Here is a 22,355-nt window from a genome sequence, read left to right as displayed (position 1 = left end):
TCATTGATTTTTTTTTATTTTTACATTTACACTTTTTTTTTTAAAATGAATTATCTAGAATAATTGTATGTTGAAATTGCAGATCATTTCTATTTTTCTATTTTTTCTATTGTTGAAAAAATTCTGTTTGTTGCAAAAAAAACCAAAAATTTTTGAAAATGAAATTTTTTTGCAAAACAACATTGAAAAATTGATTATTCATTTTTGTTGTTTTATCAAAATTTCCATTTTATTTTTCATTTACAAAATTACCAGAAATTGGTTTATTTTTGCAATTTTTGTTGAAATACAACAATTTATGGTAATAATGTTCTGATTTATGAAAATGAAAAAAAAGATGAGAAATGTTGGCAAAACATCAACAATGCTTGACATTTTTAACAAAAAAGCAAGACTTTTTTAGTTTTTACAAAAATTTAAAAAAAACTAATCTTTTATTTTTTCACACTGAAACTTTTTTTTTTTTTTAATGAAATATCTAGAATAATTGTGTGTTAAAATTGCAGATCATTTCTAGTTTTCTATTGTTGAAAAATTCTGTTTGTTGCAAAAAAAAGACAAAAATCTTTGAAAATGAAATTGTTTTTGCAAAACAACATTGACAAATTGATTATTCATTTTTTGTTGTTTTATCAAAATTTCTATTTTATTTTTCATTTTCAAAATTGCCAGAAATTGGTTATCTTTGCAATTTGTCATTTTTAACAAAAAAGCTAGACTTTTGTTTTTACAAAAATTTCAAAAAAGAACTAATCTTTGATTTTTTTTACACTCAAAACATTTTTGTTTTTTTTTTTTTTTGGTTTTTCTCTCGAAGTTTGCGAGCATTCGAAACGTGTTGTCCTGCTATTTTTTTCAGTATTTATTTATTAATTAAAATTTTAATATTTTCTATTTATTTTTTTCTCCTTTCAGATTTTTGTTTTTTTTTTTAATTTTCTTGTTCTTTTTAAAAATAAAACATTTTAACAGAAAATTTCTGACTTGAAAAAATGTTCCTCGCACATAAAATCCAAATTATTGGCAATGAAAAAATTAAACCATTTTCAACTTCATCGTTGATGAAAATCAAAAATTTTACAAAAACTGAACTTGGACAAAAAATTTGAAAATTTTTTATTAGATACATAATTTTTTGTGTCTCTACATAGCTTACAAAAAACTTTGGATTACTGAGGGTCTTCAATTCTTCATCCCTTCCCCTCCCAGCCGCCAGGGAATCTGTTTTTAGATATTTTAGAGTACATACTACATAGAATTGAGGGAATTTAACTTGAATCGATCATTATTTATTTGTGATGGAATTCAAAATTTTTACAATGTCAAAAAAACAGAAATTGATTTTTAAACGAGGAGGATGTCTTTGTTTGTAGATATTCTTAGCAAATCTCAACTTTATTGAACAATATTTTTGTCAATTTTTCATTCTACGAATTATTGATGAATTATTATGACATTGATGACCCAAAATTTTGTACAGACTAAAAAGTTGAATCAGTTAGATCAATTTTGATTTCGAACTTGCTAAAATTTTAATTTATTAAATAAAATTAAAAATTGCAATTTCCAAGTTCATTTGCAAGTTGCAACTGGTTACAAAAAAAAATTATAGCCGAATTGTGTAATTCTCGATCAGCCACGTGGCAACACTGATTGCTTCTTTCAAAATTTCAAATTTCGAAGCCGGATCCGGCATCGAATTGAAGTTGAAATATACCGAAATTGATGCATTAAAGTCGAATTTAATTAGTTTTTAATCGTGTTAAGTTATAAAGTGAACTCTTTAATTCATATTGCAGCTTTTAAACTTTTGAAAACCCACTTTAAAGCGTCTGTGTTTTAATTAATTCCTGCCTAAAGCTACGAGAACCAATGTCAGATTACCGTAGGTAAAGGTTATAGACACGAATGATGCTATGGAAGATTCCCATTAATGTCTGCAAAATGGTAAAACCTCACACATATCTGTATTAAAAGTTCGTATTTGAGTTTCTTGTTTGTCTGAGGTTCATATTATTATAAGTTATAATGGTTTAATGCTCGTCGCTTAGCAACCACTGTATACATCCAGCCTAACTTACGGTTAGGTACACTTTTAGGTGAATTTACATTCGTCTTTTATTTCAAATTACAGTGAGAATCGGTTAATTTGGAATCGCTGCCGGGAATATGCGTACGAGAAGTTTAAGAGACGTTGCAATATCTCAAAATCGCGATAAATTGTTACATCACAAGAAAACCGAAGCCAATGAAAAAACCATCATCGTTATGGGTAGCAAAAGTTGTGCAAGTATTACTCGATTTTAACTCGTATAAAATGGAAATTTATGGTGTTCATTTTAGTGGTGTTTCATCATTGTACTGTACAGGGTAAAACAAACGTAATACATCAATTCATCGAGAAAGAAAGAGGAGCTGTGGAATCTGCGTCTACTTTCTTATTGGAGTACACCTACGCTAGGCAATCCGGTAAAAGCTTGGTAAATATGGTTGAATTGAATTACAATTATAGGTAATAAAATGTTACTGAATCAGTTTTTATTATTTAAAATGTACAAATACTGTGTGCCTAATTTCAGGTTAAGGATATTTGCCATATTTGGGAATTAGGAAGCAATATTACGTTCGCGAATTTACTCGATGTTGTAGCCAAAGTGAAGTACAATCATCCTTTATCTATTGTCTTAATGCTCGATTTGACATATCCGGAGATTATTCTTAATACCGTTGATGTGTTGTTAAAAGCTGCCAAATCAGCTCTACTTAAATCGTTAGAATTACAACAGAACGAAGTGATAAAGAGAATTGTCGTAAATGCAGAGGTATAAGTATACATATTATTTGTATAGGTAGGCGAAGACGTTCATTTTGAATGAATGAATATGCAAATTTTTCTACATAGGAGGAAGATAAACCGTATTTGGATCCGTTTCCTGTGCAAATAGCTATTATTGGAGCTAAATATGATTTGTTTCAAGTACGTAAGATTTATTTTTAAGCGTTAGGAAATGCTTATACTTTAAAAACTATAAAGCAAACGTGTATCTATATGTGAAAGTGGTAGAATATATACCTAATTAAAATAAAATTATCGTTAAATTAGAACATGGAACCAGCCAAGAAACGAATCATATGCCAATACTTGAGATGTTTAGCTCATATTTTGCAAGCAGATCTTTTATTCTACAGTAATAACGATACTTCGTTGATTAAGAAAACTAGAGATATTTTATTGCATTACGGATTCAATATTTCTATACCGTAAGTAAAGTACCTATACTGACTGTACCTATACCGAAGCGTATTTTATATGTATTACTTACGTAGATAGACTTTGAATTGACTTAAATATTTTTCCTATCCTATCGTCTAATTGGATGGTTGAATTATTGCATTATTTTAGCAGCAGCTCGATAGTTACGGATTACAATAAACCGTTGAGAATACCCGCAGGCTTCGATTCTTTCCGTAACATTCAAGGTTCCCCTGCGGGTGCTATTAATTATTCTTTGGATAAATATAAGAATAGTTTAGAAGCTCATTTTAATCAGGTTTGTTTTGTCGCACGTTGAATAATCTCGAATGGAATATCGAAGAGGGTAGGTATGATGGCTGATGATTGCGCTTTTTGTTTTCTGCTATGTTCCTATATGCACAGAAGACTGATAAACAAGAACGGTTACCAGATGATCCTGCGAGTGATTTGAATTTCGAGGAAGCTGCCATTGATAATTTATGTCAACAGAAATCTGAGGTGAGTTATATATTTACGAAATGGTTTACTTCAAGCGAGTAATTTCCTATTGCTTCGTTTACGTACAGGAATTGAAGTTGTTGAAGAAAATTATCGAAAGGAAGTGAACGAATTTTGCGAGTGGTAAGTTTAGGTTTGTAAGAGGATACCTAAGTACTTCTAACTACAACTTTGTTTTGGAAATAAATTCGTTTAAATCAAATTCTATGCATTTGTGCCTAAGCATAATCTGATCTGAAAGCAGCCAACAGAATCCATCTAATACCTTGAATAGTTGATCAATACAATGGGTTTAATTTTATTATAAGGAACTGAATGTTCTTCTAAACTATCTACATAGTCCGGCATATGATAATAGGAGTAATTGCACACCCCCCCCCCCCCGCTGATCCTCCGGGACATCTTTTTTCTTAAAGGGGACATCCTAAGCAACATTTTAAAGCAAACTTGCCCAAGAAAAAGTTGGCCTTACTTACAAAATGGCGGCCATTTTGATTGACAGGTCAGCCGAAATCGCAGATTTTGCGTTTCAAAATAGGACTTGCACGAAATTTTTCAAAGGTAGATCGAAAGATCATGCAAAAATTCATCACCTGTCAAAATTTCAAGTGCTAAAGTGCGTTTTTCGATTTTTGGTGAATTTTTGAAAATAGAATTTAGGCCAAAAATGAGGGGAAAAAATCAAAATTTTACCAAATTGACCAAGAAAGCTGAAATTTGGGATATACCCTATTTTCGACATGCCAAATCGATTGGAAACGGTTTCAACCCGTTTTGAGCAGTTCTGGAGCCTCCAGCAGATTTTTGAAACTCGAAATTCCCACAAAATTCCATTAAATTGGAGTTGTAAAGCTGAAATTTATTCTAAAAACTAATTTCAATACGCTACGAAGTACTGCAGGTGAATTTCGAGTTGTTTTGGAGCCTCCAGTAGATTTTTGAAACTTGAAATTTCCCCAACATTAATTTATCTAATGGAGTTGGCAAGCTGAAATTTACTTCGCAGACTACATGGTGGTTTCAAATGGTTTTGAAGCTTCCAGCTACTTTTAGAAAATTTTAATTTTCCAAAAAAACGCCATACAACCTTTCAAAACTTCGCTGGAGGTTCCAAAACGACTTGAAATTCACCAGCAGTCAACTTCGTAGCGTATTGAAATTAGTTTGCAGAATGAATTTCGACTCTCCATCATAGTTTGATGAAATTTTGGGGAAATTTCAAGTTTCAAAAATCTACTGGAGGCTCCAGTAATTTTCAAAAAAGTCGCTGGAGGCTCTAAAATGACTTGAACCCACCTGAAGTCGTCTTTAGAGAGTGTTAAAATTGGAGTGTAGAGTAAATTTCAGCTTTCCATCTCCATTTGATGAAATTTTGTGAAAATTTAAAGTTTCAAAAATCTGTTGGAGGCTTCAGGAATTTTCAAAAAGTCGCTGGAGGGTCAAAAACAACTTGAAATTTACCTGCAGTACTTCGTAGCGTATTGAAATTAGTTTTTAGAATAAATTTCAGCTTTACAACTCCAATTTAATGGAATTTTGTGGGAATTTCAATTTTCAAAAATCTGCTGGAAGCTCCAGAACTGCTCAAAACGGGTTGAAACCGTTTCCAATCGATTTGGCATGTCGAAAATAGGGTATATCCCAAATTTCAGCTTTCTTGGTCAATTTGGTAACATTTTGATTTTTTTCCCTCATTTTTGGCCTAAATTCGATTTTCAAAAATTCACCAAAAATCGAAAAACGCACTTTAGCACTTGAAATTTTGACAGGTGATGAATTTTTTCATGATCTTTCGATCTACCTGTGTAAAATTTGAAAAATTAAAAAGATGTCCCGGATGATCGGCGGGGGGGGGGTGCAATTACTCCTATTGTCATATGCCGGACTAATCCAACTGTAGGCTAATACCTGTTTAATTTGGCATATGATAATAGGAATAATTGCACCCCTTCCCCCGGCCCGGTCTATTGTCTGGGGCAACTTTTTTCTTGAAGAGGACATTCTAAGGAAGATTTTATGATTTTAAGCTAAACTTTCCAAAAAAAAAAAGTGGGCCTTACTAACAAAATGGCAGTCATCTTAATTGACTGAACGAAATTTTTGAACTGTACAAAGCTATAGATCGAAAGAGCGTGCAAGAATTTATCACCAGCCAAAATTTCAAGAGCCAAGTGTATTTTTCGGTTTTCGGTGAATTTTTAAAAAACAAATTTTGGCCAAAAATGAGAAAAAAAATCAAAATTTCACCAAATTGACCTGGAAAGCTACGATTTGGGATATATCCCATATTCGACCTGCCAAATCGATTGGAAGCGTTTTCAAACCGTTTTCAGCAGTTCTGGAGCCTCCAGCAGATTTTTGAAATTTTAAATTTCACCAAGTGATGTTGGAAATCCGAAATTAACGCCTGTACTCCAACTCAAACACGTTAAAAGTTGACTGCTCGTGGGTTCAACTCATTTTGGAGCCTCCAGCGACTTTTTGAAAATTCTTGGAGCCTCCAATAGGTTTTTAAAACTTGAAATTACCACAAAATTTCATGAGATGGAGTTATGAAGTCGAAATTTACTCTGCAAACTAATTTCATTACGCTATAAAGTCAACTGCATCCGGATTTCAGGTCTTTTTGAAGCTTCCAGCTTGAAATTATGGTTTTTTTGCATGCTTTATCGATCTAGCTTCGTCCAGTTCAAAAAATTTCGTACGAGTCCTACTTATATTGGAAAACAAAATCTACGATTTCAACTGCATGACCTGTCAATCAAAATGACTGTCATTTTATTATTATTACTAAGCCCAAATTATATGGTAAGTTTGCTTCAAAATGTTCCTCAACATGTCTCGTTTAAGAAAAAAGTTGTCCCAGAGTATCGGTGGTATAGGAGGCGCGGCGGGGGGATGCAAATATTCGTATCGTCATGTGTCGGACTAATATTTTAAGTAAGCTGTTGTGATTCTGAAATATTTATTTTTTTAAATTTATTTTCGGACCACAGTTTGTTATTATTTCTCAATGTTGAATGCATTTTTGTAAAAATTCTCATCTGAACATTATCAAGTTTTTTGATTAGGTAATTGTGGTATTGAAATTTGAAACTTTATCTTTCCAAAAGTAGTACTAGGTACTGCATTATGTAGTTCCTAATTTTCTTTTTGACAACGAACAGTCGAACACTCTTTTTTGTTAAACTCGATCTGTCGTGTTAGGTACCAAAAAAAAAAAAAAAAAAAGTCCAATTGAAATCAATAATAAAATTTTCAATTGGAAACTCAACGGTCCAACAATATTTCGTAAGTATATTTTTCAAGTTCAATATCAGCAGTATCAGTATCAGCTTCATTATACGTGTAATTGTAATTATGTAATATGCAAGATAGAGCAAGAAAAATATAATTATTCTTTTTGAATGGCATCAATCAACGACCAACGTTTATAAATAACCGTAAGTAATCACCTTCTAATCTTGTGACTTGTATTCAAATTTTGGAATAGGGATTGGCGAATGATAAGATAAGATATAAGATAATAGGTTAAATAAATTAATAAAATAAAGTTATTAATTAATTAATGGAAACTTGAATCATGATTCATACCACCGCCTGCACAAAAAGACTAGGCTACCCACAATCACCTTTGTTTTCATGACCTTGCATTTTTAGCTTTAGCTTTTTTCACAGAAAAAATTCAAGAAACTTTTTTTCTGTCAATTGGCCACACTGATATTTTCTGGAATTTTTGTTTTCGGATTTTCAGTTTTTTTTATGCATGTCCGATCTGACGTGAGTCACCGATCAACTTTTTTTTCTAATTTCTAGTTTTACTTTGCAAACACGTGATGGTTGCGTTATTTCGGTGCTTTTTTGTAATTAATCGTGTTTTAATCGTTAATTAATTCATTAATTTGGTGTCGAATCGACGCTTAATTCGTTGGTAAGTCGATATAAAACAAAGCTAAAGCAGTTTTAGTAATGCTATACTTCTAATTTGCGAAAATTCGGAAACGCCGGTCTTCTGTCAACGTGCTTACGAAAAGTTAATGAATTCGTTAAATTGGCGTTTAATCAACGTTTTATTTACCTACTGGTGAGTGAATATAAAACGAGAATAAATCAGTTTTACTATCGTTAGACGTTGAAGATTTGCGAAAATCTAGAGACGCTGTGTGTGTGCTGTGTGAACTGTCAACATGCATTTAGACTCCAAATGCCACTAATGTGTTATGTATTGTGTTAATTTGGTGTTAATAATCTCGTGTTAATTTACTAGCGAGTGTGAGTCAATACGATGAAACGATACAGCAGCATTTTAGCCATCGCGGGCTTTGGAATGTACCGAAATCCGGAGCTGCAGCACGATCCATCATCATGTGAATCAAAGGTACGTAATCAAGTACAATTCATTGTTTTAAGTCATACTCAATTACCGCCATCGAAAGTATTCTATATTATACTATTGTGTTTGTGTGCTTGAAGTAAGCTTGAAGTAAATACATCACAGACCGCAGTCATGATGTTCTCCGATGCTCGAATTTTCCATTCAGAACTCCGAACTTGTCATCAATAAGCTCGTATATTCGAATTTTTTTTTCATCGACTACGACGCGCGTATAAATCACTCGAAAATGAAGTGTTTACCAGAACAATTTACAGGCAATTAATCACCTCATCGTTAGATAAATACTGGGTGAAATACGATTGCGATAAAATGTTTTATTTTTAATCAGTTGGGTGCTGTCGATGTATCGATTCGAAAGTTTGTAAAATGTGTGCATTTTTAACTCATCATCACAATCAGTGATACGAATATACGAGTTTGTTTTCTATCTACCTATATAGTTCGCGATGAATAATTCTGATTCTGAATCGGTAAGCTACGATTTACATATGTATTTTGTTGTGTATGAAATTATTGTAATTGTGGTGTCGATGGAGGAGCCGAGGAGCTATTTTTCTAGTATTTTTTAGTGTAGTATTTCCGAGTAAAATAATCGAACCATGAGTTGTGTAACCTTTATCGAGTGACTCACATAATTATATTGTGGTACAATTATGTAAATCAATGTGTAGTGTACTGTGCGGCTGTGGCTGTGTACAGGAAATCGTATTTTTTTTTATGACAGTCGTGAATCGTACCAAGTATGATCGAATCGAGTGCATATTTATATTATTCATTCAGCAAAGTTGAGCTGATAGCCATTGCTACCGGTGGAATTGAAATTATTCAGTTATTTGATTTTAATCTGGTCTCTGGTATCATATTTGATTATTGTGAATTCTGATGAGTCGTCGGTTAACTTGTTGACTTGCACGTTCGATCTACATATGTAGTTCCTTAGTTCGGTCATCTGACGAGTCAGCGTTGTAAACAAAGTAATTCTTGGAGCATTTCCTTCAAAGTGTGATTGTTACCAAACTCCTAACACTTTTCAGTGCATTGGCTCATTCTCATTGGTATCTAGAAAGTTCGTTTTTATGCACAGGATATTCAAATTATAGGCACTCAATCACTCATTGCAATATTTTTCGTTCATTTTGAAATAAATTTCGTCATTTCAGACGTGTTCACTGTTCAGTTTTTAGTTCGTGACTCATCTGCAGTGCATTAATAAATAAGTACCTACTTGAAAACTTTAAAATTTCTAGCTTTGTTCTTTTCGCACAAATTTACTGCACTAGTGTACACTGGTGTAGAAAGTGTAGGATTTTTGTTCTTTTCATTTTTTTTTTACACTAGTGCAGGCAAGTTTGTGTTCTATTCAGTCGGGTGTACTCTGGTGTAATGCATTGGTGTAGTTGGTGCATACACCATCTACTCCTGCTCTGGAGGAGGAGTAGATGGTGTACACCATGCACACTGAAATTGAATTGATTATTGATGATAATTGTTTGCGTTTGCGTTCAAATGTGAATGAATTTATTGAAGAAAAGTTGTAAATGGAGAGTGAAATTCTAAAAAACCTTATTTCATTCTTTTTACGAACTATCGGAAGTGATGATGATAACAAAAATGGGATGAAAAAAACATCACCAAATAAATGTTACACCACCACATACACTGGTGTGAGTGGTGCATGAGTGGAGTACACCACCTACTCCAGTGTAATACACCAAGCTACACTAGTGTAAAGAGTAAAATGCGAAAAGAACAAAGCTTCTGTTTTGTTTTTGATTTCAAATAGGTAGTTGAAAAAAATCTTGATGCAGGACTGTCTTGATTCCTGTTAGTATTACAGGTTGAATCTTGAAAAACTTGATTTGTCTGTCGATAGCAAATATTCTATGTACCTAGTGGTACCATTTTGATGGAAATTCATATACAGACCTTTCGTCATGGTACAGGGTGACCAACAACTAACAAGTAGTTGAAGTAGAAAAATGCTTGTCAAAAATTCCCTAATTAAGTTATCCAAAAAATCCAAATTCCTGTCACCCTTGGTCCATTACTGTTCAAACACTTATCATTAAAAAAAATCTGTTGTTTTAAAATTTATAGTGAGACAATAATTAACTCATTAATTTGAACATTGAAATCCGAATCATTGCCCCTTCAAATTTCAAGTCAGGCAAAAAGTTTACATGAGATTTTTGTTTCTTTCGTCAACCTCTAGCAGGTCCATGGACTACTTGTACTTACTCCTGAAATATTTTATTATTTAAAAATGCCGCGATATTCGCTAAATTATAAAGTTTTCAAATTGGCAGCACTGCGTTCCCAAAACAAGCCTAATAGTCCGGCATATGACAATAAGAGTAATTTCACTCCCCTGCCGATCCTCCGGGACAACTTTTTTCTTAAAGGGGACATGCTAAGGAACATTTTAAAGCAAACTTGCCCAAAAAAAAGTTGGCCTTACTTACAAAATGGCGGCCATTTTGATTGACAGGTCACCCGAAATCGCGGATTTTGCGTTTCAACATAGGACTTGCACGAAATTTTTCAAACTTTACAAAGGTAGATCGAAAGATCATGCAAAAATTTATCACCTGTCAAAATTTCAAGTGCTAAAGTGCGTTTTTCGATTTTTGGTGAATTTTTGAAAATCGAATTTAGGACAAAAATGAGGGGAAAAATCAAAATTTTATCAAATTGACCAAGAAAGCTGAAATTTGGGATATACCCTATTTTCGACATGCCAAATCGATTGAAAACAGTTTCAACCCGTTTTGAGCAGTTCTGGAGCCTCCAGCAGATTTTTGAAACTTGAAATTCTCACAAAATTCCATCAAATTTGAGTTGCAAAGCTAAAATTTATTCTACAAACTAATTTCAATACGCTACGAAGTACTTCAGGTGAATTTCAAGTCGTTTTGGAGCCCCCAGCGACTTTTTGAAAATTTCTGAAGCCTCCAGCAGATTTTTGAAACTTTAAATTTGCACAAAATTTCATCAAATGAAGATGGAAAGCTGTAATTCTCTCTACACTCCAATTTTAACACCCTCTGAAGACGACTTCAGGTGGGTTCAAGTCTGGAGCCTCCAGTAGATTTTTGAAACTTTAAATTTCTCTAACATTAATTTATCAAATGGAGTTGGCAAGCTGAAATTTACTTCGCAGACTACATGGTGGTTTCAAATGGTTTTGAAGCTTCCAACTACTTTTAGGAAATTTCAATTTTCCAAAAAAACGTCATACAACCTTTCAAAAAGTCGCTGGAGGCTCCAAAACGACCTGAAATCCACCAGCAGTCAACTTCGTAGTGTATTGAAATTAGTTTGCAGAATGAATTTCGACTCTCCATCTCAGTTTGATGAAATTTTGGGAAATTTCAAGTTACTAAAATCTACTGGAGGCTCCAGTAATTTTCAAAAAAGTCGCTGGAGGCTCTAAACTGACTTGAACCCACCTGAAGTCGTCTACAGAGGGCGTTAAAATTGGAATGTAGAGTAAAATTCAGGTTTCCATCTCCATTATTGATGAAATTTTGTGCAAATTTAAAATTTAAAAAATCTGCTGGAGGCTTCAGGAATTTTCAAAAAGTCGCTGGAGGCTCCAAAACGACTTGAAATTCACCAGCAGTCAACTTCGTAGCGTATTGAAATCAGTTTGCAGAATGAATTTCGACTCTCCATCTTAGTTTGATGATATTTTGGGGAAATTTCAAGTTTCAAAAGTCTACTGGGGGCTCCAGTAATTTTCAAAAAAGTCGTTGGATGCTCTAAAATGACTTGAAATCTACCAGAAGTCGTTTTCAGAGGGTGTTAAAATTGGAGTGTAGAGTAAATTTCAGCTTTCCATCTCCATTTGATGAAATTTTGTGAAAATTTAAAGTTTCAAAAATCTGCTGGAGGATCCAAAACGACTTGAAATTCACCTGTAGTACTTTGTAGCGTATTGAAATTAGTTTGCAGAATAAATTTTAGCTTTATAACTCCAATTTGATGGAATTTTGTGAGAATTTCAAGTTTCAAAAATCTGCTGGAGGCTCCAGAACTGCTCAAAACGGGTTGAAACCGTTTCTAATCAATTTGGCATGTCGAAAATAGGGTATATCCCAAATTTCAGCTTTCTTGGTCAATTTGGTAAAATTTTGATTTTTCCCCTCATTTTTGGCCTAAATTCGATTTTCAAAAATTCACCAAAAATCGAAAAACGCACTTTAGCACTTGAAATTCTGACAGGTGATGAATTTTTGCATGATCTTTCGATCTACCTTTGTGAAGTTTGAAAAATTTCGTGCAAGTCCTATGTTGAAACGCAAAATCTGCGATTTCGGCTGACCTGTCAATCAAAATGTCCCCCATTTTGTAAGTAAGGCCAACTTTTTTTTGGGCAAGTTTGCTTTAAAATGTTCTTTAGGATGTCCCCTTTAAGAAAAAAGTTGTCCTGGAGGATCGGCGGGGGGTGCAGTACTCCTATTGTCATATGCCGGACTGTAAATGCTTGCTTGTGTAGCTCCTAAACGTACTGCATTTATGCAACCCTCCGAGCTTCTCACAGTGCTTAAATGCTGATTTTTACTTTAACTATTTTTTGGTCACCCGTATCTCGATTGTTACTACATAATTGGAAGCTGCTAAGCTTGAATATTTGCTCATTTTTTCGATTACTTTTCTAGAACCCGCCCTCCACTTCATTGTCACAATATTATGGTCTGAATTTCTAAAAGTTTAGAATGACATTTGACAGTTGAATTAAAAATCGATCGCATTATATGTACATTTATTTCATTCGGTGATTGAAAATGAATGAAATTAAATTACACGAAAAATGAATTAAAGTTAACCGAATTGGGAATAATGAATTATTTACATCAAGTTTACAAACGAATATTATATTTTCAAAAGATTGAAAGTAAATTAGATCAAATTGAAAGTAAGTTGAATTCAATTTGAAGCACAATAAAAAGAACAGATACTGAATATGAAATGAATCAGCTTGGAATTGAGTTGAAATTTGAAATTGAAATTATTGATTTACCTACTAAATTATCAAATTTTCAATCACTGTTTGAAATTCACATTACCTCTAAATTACACAAATTTTAAATAATTTTCAAAATTCTTTTCAAATTCTGAAATTTCAAATAAATTTTTGGAATTCTCGTTGCCGGGTCATTCCATGTCAACTCAACCAAAAAAAGGCGATTTTGAAAGTCATGTCTTTCGATTTCGCTCAATTTTTTTTTACAATAAGATACCCACCCAGTAAGTAAGAACCCCGCAATTAGTTTGGTCCAAGTACTTTCAGGGGGCGGGTGGGGGGCTTCCATTATTTTCGCATTGTCTCGAGATACTCAACTTCATCAGCCCATTGCTCCAAAACTATGATACTTTGATCAAAACTGATTTCACAGTTCGAAAGGGCATTGCATTTAGAACTTTTTAAGCATTTTGAAATTTTCAAAAGTTGAAAGTTGAACTTTCAAATTGAAAGTTCAAATTTCCAAATGGCGCTGTAAGTGGGAGCTACCATTTAAAATTTTGAAAAAATTTCCATAGATATACCTTTTGATGCTTTTTCGAAATATTCAAGTTTCGAGATGGGATCTTTCAATGGAGGGGGAGCACCCCACCCCCCCATTTTGGGCGAAACTTTCGAAAGAAAATCTGAAGCATGTGATATATCGAATTGTATGTTTTTGGTGACGCTAAACACGAATATGACGTCAGATTTTTGATTGGACCCATGCACGGCCCCCAGCACCTCCCCAAAGGGGGTAAAAGTTCAAAAAAGCGTTTTGTTCGTGTGACACATGGGATAGTATGTTTTTGGTGACGCTGAACACGAATATGACGTCAGATTTTGATTGGACCCCATCCACGGCCCCCAGGACCTCCCCATAGGGGGTGACCCCCCAAAAAATGGTTACATTCGTGTGACACATGAAATAGTATGTTTTCGATATCGCTGAACACGAATATTACCTTAGTTTTTCGAATCGACTTCACCCATGGCCCCCAGAACCTCCCCCAATTGGTAAAAGTCCAAAAAAATTGTTGGGGTCCGTGGATTGCTTCTTTCAAATTTCCCAAGTCCCGTTTTCGACGATAAAAAATTATCGCTTTTTTTTTTTTTTGAATGAAAAAAATTTTAATTTCTTAGTCAATAATTTTCAAATACAAATAGTTCTGCTTTTTGCCACCCTAATTTTTATCACAATCGCAAAAAAATCTCGATTTTTTACTTAAAGCTGAGAAAAATGTTCATTTTCTTTTATAGCCCACCAAAGTCTCACTGTTTTGCGAAACGTTGTTATAAAGTTTCTCCATTTTGCCAACAATTGCTCAAAAATCTTGATTCTTATTGAAATTGTCGAAAGCTTTGCGACCAGCCAAAAATACGTAGTAAGAAAGTTGGCTAAATATTTGCTCAAAATTGTCGTTTTTTTGGAAAAAGTTCCAAAAATTTCCACTTTTCACGTCAAAAATTGTCAAATATCTCACTTGTTGCCAATTTTCAAAAGGTCCTTTTTGGGGGGGGGGGTATCTTTTCTGCATGAAAGTGTTTTGCTTACGTTTTGTAATTTTTTTTGTTTTTACTTATTCATTGTTTTCTTAAATATTTTAGTAACCTATTGAAGGTATCCTTTTTTTGGGGGGGGGGGGAGGGAGGAATTTAGTACGAGCCTAATTAATCAATTTTTCGTAAGTTATTATTTGCAATTTTGCTCGATTGTGGTGAATTTTTATCGATTTAGGGTCAAAACCAGTAACCGAGAAGTCATTCATTTGGAGAAACAATTTTGCTGAATTTTCATGTAATTTTAAGAATATTTGAATCATTTTCAATAGCTTATTCGACTTATGCAGGATTTTACTCAAATTTCAAAACGTTTCATCAACATTTTGATGATTTTAAGCTAGTTTTGTGTTATTTTACAATGTTTGCTTTATGTGATTTTTTCCAATAATTTCTTTCTATTTCAATAACATTATTTTGATGAATTTTTCGTCATTTTTTAACAATTTTTTTTTAAATGCATTTTTGCGATATTTTGCTCAATAATTTTAAGTAAACTTCAATCGATTTCTCGAAATTTTAACAAAGTTTTAAGGAATTTTTGTAATGCTGTGCTCTATTATGCTACTTTTTTTAAATTCAGTTTATGGTTATTTTCAATAATTGGGACGATTTTTATCATACTTTTTGCATTTTTGACGAATCATCATCTGAATTAGTGTGAGTGAAAATATCACCTAAATTTGGAAAAATTTTCCAACTTTGTGAAATTGTCGTTACTTGTGATTTTATTTTTTTATCAGTTCTTGAATATTACACTTTGAGTGACTTTACATCAAATTATTGATTTATAAAAATAAGTCGAATCTTTTTTTTGAGCAGTGATCCGCGATTCGAATCGTATTTTCCCTGCAACCAAATCATGTGAAGTGAACAAAATTAAATTTGAACTAAAAATGAATTAAAAATCGAAATGAATCGAGTAAAATTGAATCAGATTAAATTGGAAAGTGAATAGGAATTTCTCCTCTCAACACTGAAAATTGCCGAATTTGATCGATTTATATCTGATAATGTATAATCAAAGAGGAAGCGAAGATAAAAATATTGATCATACGATACGATTAAGTATAAATTTTGATGATGGAATGTGTATCCGTTTTATTAGAACGGCATTTATTCGTCAACTTGCGCGCTGCCAAAAATGTCTTATTTTCGAGAAATTCGGATTTTCGTGCTTTTTTGTCCACGACCCTTTTTTAATACCTACATATTTGTGCATTGCGCGTTTCAAAATGAATTACCAACTAAAGATAAATCCAGACGTCCCTTGCCAAGAAAATGTACAGATTGGATTTCCATGTACGAGCAACGGATCACATGATCTTCGTGAAGAAGCTGATGGAAATGTCAGATGACACGACAAACCGTTCCATCAAATTATTTTCCGTGTAAAGAAGAACGACGTAATTAACGACATCACATGCGTTATCTATAGATTCACTTTTTGAAGAAATAATTGAAAATAGCAAAAAAGATTTAGACCGGTCTTTATTTCCGGGAAAACACTGAATCCAATACTACATGGAAAGAAGCGGCAACAGCATCGTGGATTTTTCATCTATACAACCGAACCCAGAAATGGCGGAAGCATTTGGTATAACCGAGCCTTAAATGAAAGAGTACCATCGAGAAAAATCCAACATCTAAAGAATTGAAAATAGCTACATTAATTTCTGAGTGGATATACGGCTGGTATGGTGGGTACTAATTTGACAAATTCCCAATTAAGGTGTACAATCCTGTATCTATCATCTAAATTTGGACCAAAAAAATGCAGATGTCGTCCGCAGCATCGATGGAATGCCCCATTTAGAAAAATTACCATGACAGAGTATAAAATGAAATTTAATTTACCATCTATTTAGTTTTTCGAGTGGCGTTCAAGAATTGCTGGTTAGAGAAGATCCTTCAATTTTTTCACTGCCATTGAAGCGTCGGATGCTCACGTATGGCTACTTGACAATTTTTGGGGCATTAATTCTGCTAAAAACACTACAGGTTGAAAATCCCGAAGTATATGAAAAAATGAACTAGAGATTTCCAATAATTTGTGCAGCTTCCATTATTACAAGCATATTTCGTGTGATTTCAAATCATCTCGTATGACAGATTTTTCTTATCTTGAGATAAGCATTCAGGCTGATATTTTATTTGAAGATAACGGTGATCTAAAAAATGACGCAGGTGATAATGACTTGCTCGCACACGTTCTTACCATCAACTATGTTATGAAAATGTGGTTTTATTCAACTATAGATTTGTATAAGTATTTTTAAGTACGTAATTAATTATTCAATGTTACGTATAGTATCCTACCTGACAAGGCAGGCAATTGACAAACACAGTATCCCAATCGTCAGGGAACTTTTTGGACCCGATGAAAGAGAATCGATAGTAGAGGGCCTCAAAATAAACCACGAATCAAAATTTCACGTGCTAAAATAATAAACTTAATTTTTTGAGTTTTGGCAAATTTTTAAAAATTTAAATCGATCCGAAAATGGAAAAAAAATCAAAATTTCATCATTTAAATCCAGAAAGCTGAAAAGTTTGTAGGTACACTATTTTCGACCTTTCGAGTCGATCAAAAAAAAAAAAAATTAAAATTTTCTTTGGCGATTAATTTTGAAAAAATTTAAATGGGGTAATCAGCTCGAGATGTAGAAAATAATTGCTTTTTTAATTTTTTCTTCATTTTTAACTCAATTGAAATTTTGAAGAAAATTTGCTAAAAATCCAAAAATGAAATGGCATCTGAAATTTCGACCATAATGGTATATTTTAGAGTCCCTTATCAGTTCACCTTTGTCTGGTTCCAAAATTCCTGTTGCAGTTGGGATACTTTCCTGGTGAGGAGAAATCCCTTCTTAAAGATAGTGGAGGAGAATTTCTCTACAATTATACGTAGTATTTATTCTCACCCTTTTCACTGAATAAAAATCATCAATCGTTAATTTTTTTTTCGGTACATAAACATTTACAAGTACTTTTACAAACGTAACTTACATTAATAATGTAATTTGGGTTTGTAAAAGTACTTTTAAATGTTTATTATGTACTGAAAAAAAATTAATGATCGATGATTTTTATTAAAAAATGTGAGAATAAATACCTTACTACGTGTTTTTTTTTTGTTTGAAAAAAAAAATCAAATTGTATTGTTGACTTGTTATTGATATTCAAAATAAAAATTCTCCTCAATTGAATGCAGGGAATCCATGTGTAATGTTTGAAAAAAAAAGACAAAATTTGAGTACATTTTTAGATTTTTGATGAAATTTTACAAGTGATATGTACTTTGGAGCAAAATTAACTACCAAATTAACCAAGAAAGCTAAAATTTTCTACACATCCTATTTTTTGATCTCCGTTTGGAGCGATTTTGAAGCCAGATTTTTGCACTCCGCAATCGAGGAATTTCATAAAACTAAGTAAGTAAGTATGTATTTAATAAGAAATTCAGCAGTTCTACTTTATTGCTAGTTTTTGTAAAAATTGTCATCATTTTTTTGTCAGAATTGTCGAAAATCTTTATTTTTTTTAGAAATTAAACCTTGAAAAATCGCATTTTTTTGCCAAAATTTGCAGAAGATCGTAATTTTTACCTAAATTTTTATGAAATTCCTGTTTTTTGTCACTTCTTAAAAAATATTGATTTTTGCCTTAGTTGTCTGAAAAGTCTTTTTTAAAAAATTTAAAATTTAAAAATCCAGGTAGCCCATTTCTTTGTACTGATTGTAACTTTATTTCTAGATATGTATATACCCTAATCATAAGTTTGTCTTAATATAGGGCCCCTAGCCTAAGTTGCTCTAAATGGCTCTTAATAAATAAATAAAAAATGAAAATATTTTTATTCATCAGAATCGCCGAGAAAGGTATAATTTTTATCAAAATTGTCAGACTTATAATTTTTTGTGAAAAAAGCCATGTTTTTTAGACAAAATTTCCAAAAAAGGTCCAACTTGAAAAAATTGTCAACATTTTGCAATCTTTGTCAAAATGTTCACTTTTTTGTCAAATTTATCAAAAAAGTGCTTTTATTACCCAAAACTGTCAGGAAGTTGCGATTTTTGCTAAAATTTATATCAAGAAGTCCTTTTTCTGCATAAACGGCCACTAAAAGTCATGTTTTTTGTCTTCGTCGAGGAAATCCGATTTTTTTGCCAAACTTTCGTAGACAGGTCAGTTTTTTGTCCAAATTATCAAGACGGTGTTTTTTTTTACCACCAAAAACCGTCAGAAAGTCCTTTTTCCGCATAATTGCCATTATAAAGGCCCTTATTTTCGGTCTTTGTCAAAAAAGTCCCCCTTTTCCAAACTTTGTAGAAAAAGGTATCGGTTTTTTGTCTAAATTGTCGGTGAGGCCGATTTTTTTGTAGAAGATGTAAAAAGGTTCCAAGTTTTGTCAAAAAGTGCTGTTTTTTGCCAAAATTGACAGAAAGTTCTTTTTTTGCTAAAATTGTTGAGAAGCCTGCCTTTTTTTTTTTGACTGAAGTGCCAATTATTAAAGAACTGTTCCATGTTTGTGTAGAAAAAGTCCTGCTTTTGTCTAAATTTCCGAAACAGATCTCATATTTTGTCAAAATTGTCTGAATGTGTGATTTTTTCATTAAAATTGTCCAAAAATTGAAATTTTGTCAAGAAGTCTTGTTTTTTTCCAAAATTATCACAAAGATGCTTTTTCTATCCAAAATTGTCCAAAAATTCCTTTTCTGCCTAAACTGCCAGTCCTGTTTTCTATCTTTGTCAAAAATTCCTGTTTTTTGTCAATTAGTTCATTTCCTCGACTATAACCTTGATAATTTTCATTTTTCAAACATTATACCTAGGTTTTTACCGACTTTTATTTAGAAAAGTGGAGTACCGTATTTGTTGCAATAGTGAGAGTTGGACTGGGGAGTGACTTTTCTTTACGTTTTGAGGGTCTCATCATGTTCCAAAAACTCAAAGCTTCCAAGTTTATCGAGCGACAAAATTTTTTAAAGCTCATTACCTAGAAAATGGCTGAATCGATTTTGATGAAACTTGAAATCTCACTAGGCCTGCACGATTCCTACAAAGTACTAATACGACCCTGAATTTTTGGTGAATCATTCATAAACGAATTGATTAATTTTTTGAAAGAACCATTCGCCATCGAATCGATCAATTCTTTAATTTATGATTCAATTCGTTCACGAATGATTCACAATAAATAATAATTCGATTCGTGAGTGAGTGATTCGCCAAAAATTGAGTAAATAAATCGATTCGTTCGCGAACGATTCATAAAAAGTTGGATAAATGAATCGATGCGTTCACAAACAAGTCACTTGTACGAATCGATTCGTTCGCGAACGAGTCAACAAAAATTGGATAAATGAGCCGATTCGTTCACGAACGAGTCACTTATACGAATCAATTCGTTCGCGAATGATTCATAAAAAATTTGAGAAATGAATCGATTCGTTCGCGAACGAGTCACTTATACGAATCGATTCGTTCGCGAACGAGTCATTGTACGAATCGATTCGTTCGCGAACGAGTCATTATACGAATCGATTCGTTCGCGAACGAGTCACTTGTACGAATCAATTCGTTCGCGAATGATTCATAAAAACTTGGATAAATGAATTGATTCGTTCACAAACGAGTCACTTTTACGAATCAATTCGTTCGTGAACGAGTCACTTGTACGAATCAATTCGTTCGCGAACGAGTCACTCATACAAATCGATTCGTTTGCGAACGAGTCACTTATATGAATCGATTCGTTCGCGAACGATTCATAAAAAATTCGATAAATGAATTGATTCGTTTTCGTTCACAAACTAGTCACTTTTACGAATCAATTCGTTCGCAAACGAGTCACTTATACGAATCGATTCGTTTGCGAACGAGTCACTTGTACGAATCAATTCGTTCGCGAACGACTCACTCATACGAATCGATTCGTTCGCGAACGATTCATAAAAAATTCGATAAATGAATTGATTCGTTCACAAACTAGTCACTTTTACTAATCAATTCGTTCGCAAACGAGTCACTCATACGAATCGATTTGTTTGCGAACGGTCACTCATACGAATCGATTTGTTCGCGAACGAGTGACTTATACGAATCGATTTGTTCGCGAACGAGTGACTTATACGAATCGATTCGTTCGCGAACGATTCATAAAAAATTCGGTAAATGAATTGATTCGTTCACAAACTAGTCACTTTTACTAATCAATTCGTTCGTAAACGAGTCACTCATACGAATCGATTTGTTCGCGAACGAGTGACTTATACGAATCGATTTGTTCGCGAACGAGTGACTTATACGAATCGATTCGTTCGCGAACGATTCATAAAAAATTCGGTAAATGAATTGATTCGTTCACAAACTAGTCACTTTTACTAATCAATTCGTTCGTAAACGAGTCACTCATACGAATCGATTCGTTTGCGAACGAGTGTCTTATACGAATCGATTCGTTCGCGAACGAGTCATCAAAAATTGGATAAATGAGTCGATTCGCTCACGAGCGAGTCACTTATACCAATCAATTCGTTCGCGAATGATTCATCAAAGAATAAAATTGAGGAAATGAATCGATTCGTTCGCGAACGAGTGACTTATACGAATCGATTCGTTCGCGAACGAGTGACTTATACGAATCGATTCGTTCGCGAACGAGTCATCAAAAATTGGATAAATGAGTCGATTCGTTCACGAACGTGTCACTTGTACGAATCGATTCGTTCGCGAACGAGTCATCAAAAATTGGATAAATGAGTCGATTCGTTCGCGAACGAGTCATCAAAAATTGGATAAATGAGTCGATTCGTTCACGAACGTGTCACTTGTACGAATCGATTCATTCGCGAATGATTCATCAAAAATTGAGTAATTAGTAAATGAATCGATTCGTTCGCGAACGAGTCACTCATACGAATCGATTCGTTCGCGAATGATTCAGTATCTATTGATCAACTCGTTCGCGAATGCGATTCGATTTGATCTGATTCACTGCGCTTGAAAACAGTTCAATTCCTATACAATAGTTTCACAAAAACCGAATCAATCATAAATTAATGGACCCGCTTGCGAGTGATTATTTAATCGTCAATCGTTCGTAAATGATTCGATTCGATTGTAAACAGATCAAATTGCTGTATAAATGTTTCAAAACAAGTGAATCAATTCGTTCGTAAAAAATTTTATTCAAAGAGAAGTCGGTCTTCTCACGTGAGTGTGTTTTTTTTTAAATGGAAACATTTTGACTCCAAAAGTTTCAGACTTGAATGTAAATTCCTCTCCCCCCCCCCAAATGAATTCTTCCTTCTCCCTGTACAGGGTGGACAGAAATATCGGGTACCCCTAAAAAAGTTTTCTACTAAATACTTCGGTTGATCACAGTGAATGATAATAATTGTAGCACATGATTGGTTGTTAGACTGGAGAGATAACATTTCACCAATCATATGCATCTATTTCACGTTGCCAACCTATATTTTTAATGAAAAACTTTCTTAGGGGTACCCGATATTTCTGTCCACCCTGTATTATAATACATTGTTAATGTTTGAAGAATCTGTAAAATTGGAAAAGTCGTCTGGTAAACCCTGAAAAGTTATTGAAAATCATTTCTTCAGTAAAGTGGACACTCT

The 22,355-nt window shown here is 33.2% G+C and overlaps 2 protein-coding genes across 4 annotated transcripts in view; both read left to right on the top strand.

Annotated features, from left to right (window-relative positions):
• Positions 1–2,080: 2,080 nt before the first annotated feature.
• On the top strand, positions 2,081–3,961 carry LOC135834586 (cytoplasmic dynein 2 light intermediate chain 1). 2 transcript variants are annotated; one of them, XM_065348502.1, is made up of 8 exons: positions 2,081–2,286; positions 2,370–2,480; positions 2,580–2,822; positions 2,903–2,977; positions 3,104–3,261; positions 3,404–3,551; positions 3,659–3,754; positions 3,823–3,961. In XM_065348502.1, the coding sequence occupies exons 1-8, from the start codon at positions 2,170–2,172 to the stop codon at positions 3,859–3,861; spliced, it is 987 nt and encodes a 328-aa protein (XP_065204574.1). In that variant the 5' UTR covers positions 2,081–2,169; the 3' UTR covers positions 3,862–3,961. The 2 variants fall into 2 exon arrangements, with proteins under 2 accessions (XP_065204574.1, XP_065204575.1); XM_065348503.1 differs by having other exon boundaries at positions 2,081–2,290.
• A 4,083-nt stretch (positions 3,962–8,044) lies between these two features.
• numb (NUMB endocytic adaptor protein) overlaps positions 8,045–22,355 on the top strand; it is a 145,890-nt gene continuing 131,579 nt past the window's right edge. The window contains exon 1 of one of the 2 annotated variants that reach the window (XM_065353440.1): positions 8,045–8,132. In XM_065353440.1, coding sequence (XP_065209512.1) covers positions 8,082–8,132 — 51 coding nt within the window. In that variant the 5' untranslated portion in view covers positions 8,045–8,081. Of the gene's footprint in view, positions 8,133–8,471; positions 8,621–22,355 lie in introns of those variants that run through there. The other variant, XM_065353442.1, reaches the window with a different exon arrangement.

The sequence above is a fragment of the Planococcus citri genome, chromosome 2, assembly GCF_950023065.1.
Source record: "Planococcus citri chromosome 2, ihPlaCitr1.1, whole genome shotgun sequence".
Lineage (NCBI taxonomy): Eukaryota > Metazoa > Arthropoda > Insecta > Hemiptera > Pseudococcidae > Planococcus > Planococcus citri.
Note: the sequence above shows the minus strand (reverse complement) of the source record. Positions and strands in the feature narration are given on the sequence as shown.

Coding starts and splice junctions, on each gene's coding strand:
- LOC135834586 (XM_065348502.1), top strand. CDS start 2,170: ATGCGTACGAGAAGTTTAAGAGACGTTGCAATATCTCAAAATCGCGAT. Junction 2,481..2,579: donor GGCAATCCGGTAAAAGCTTG/GTAAATATGGTT, acceptor GCCTAATTTCAG/GTTAAGGATATTTGCCATAT. Junction 3,755..3,822: donor TATGTCAACAGAAATCTGAG/GTGAGTTATATA, acceptor GTTTACGTACAG/GAATTGAAGTTGTTGAAGAA.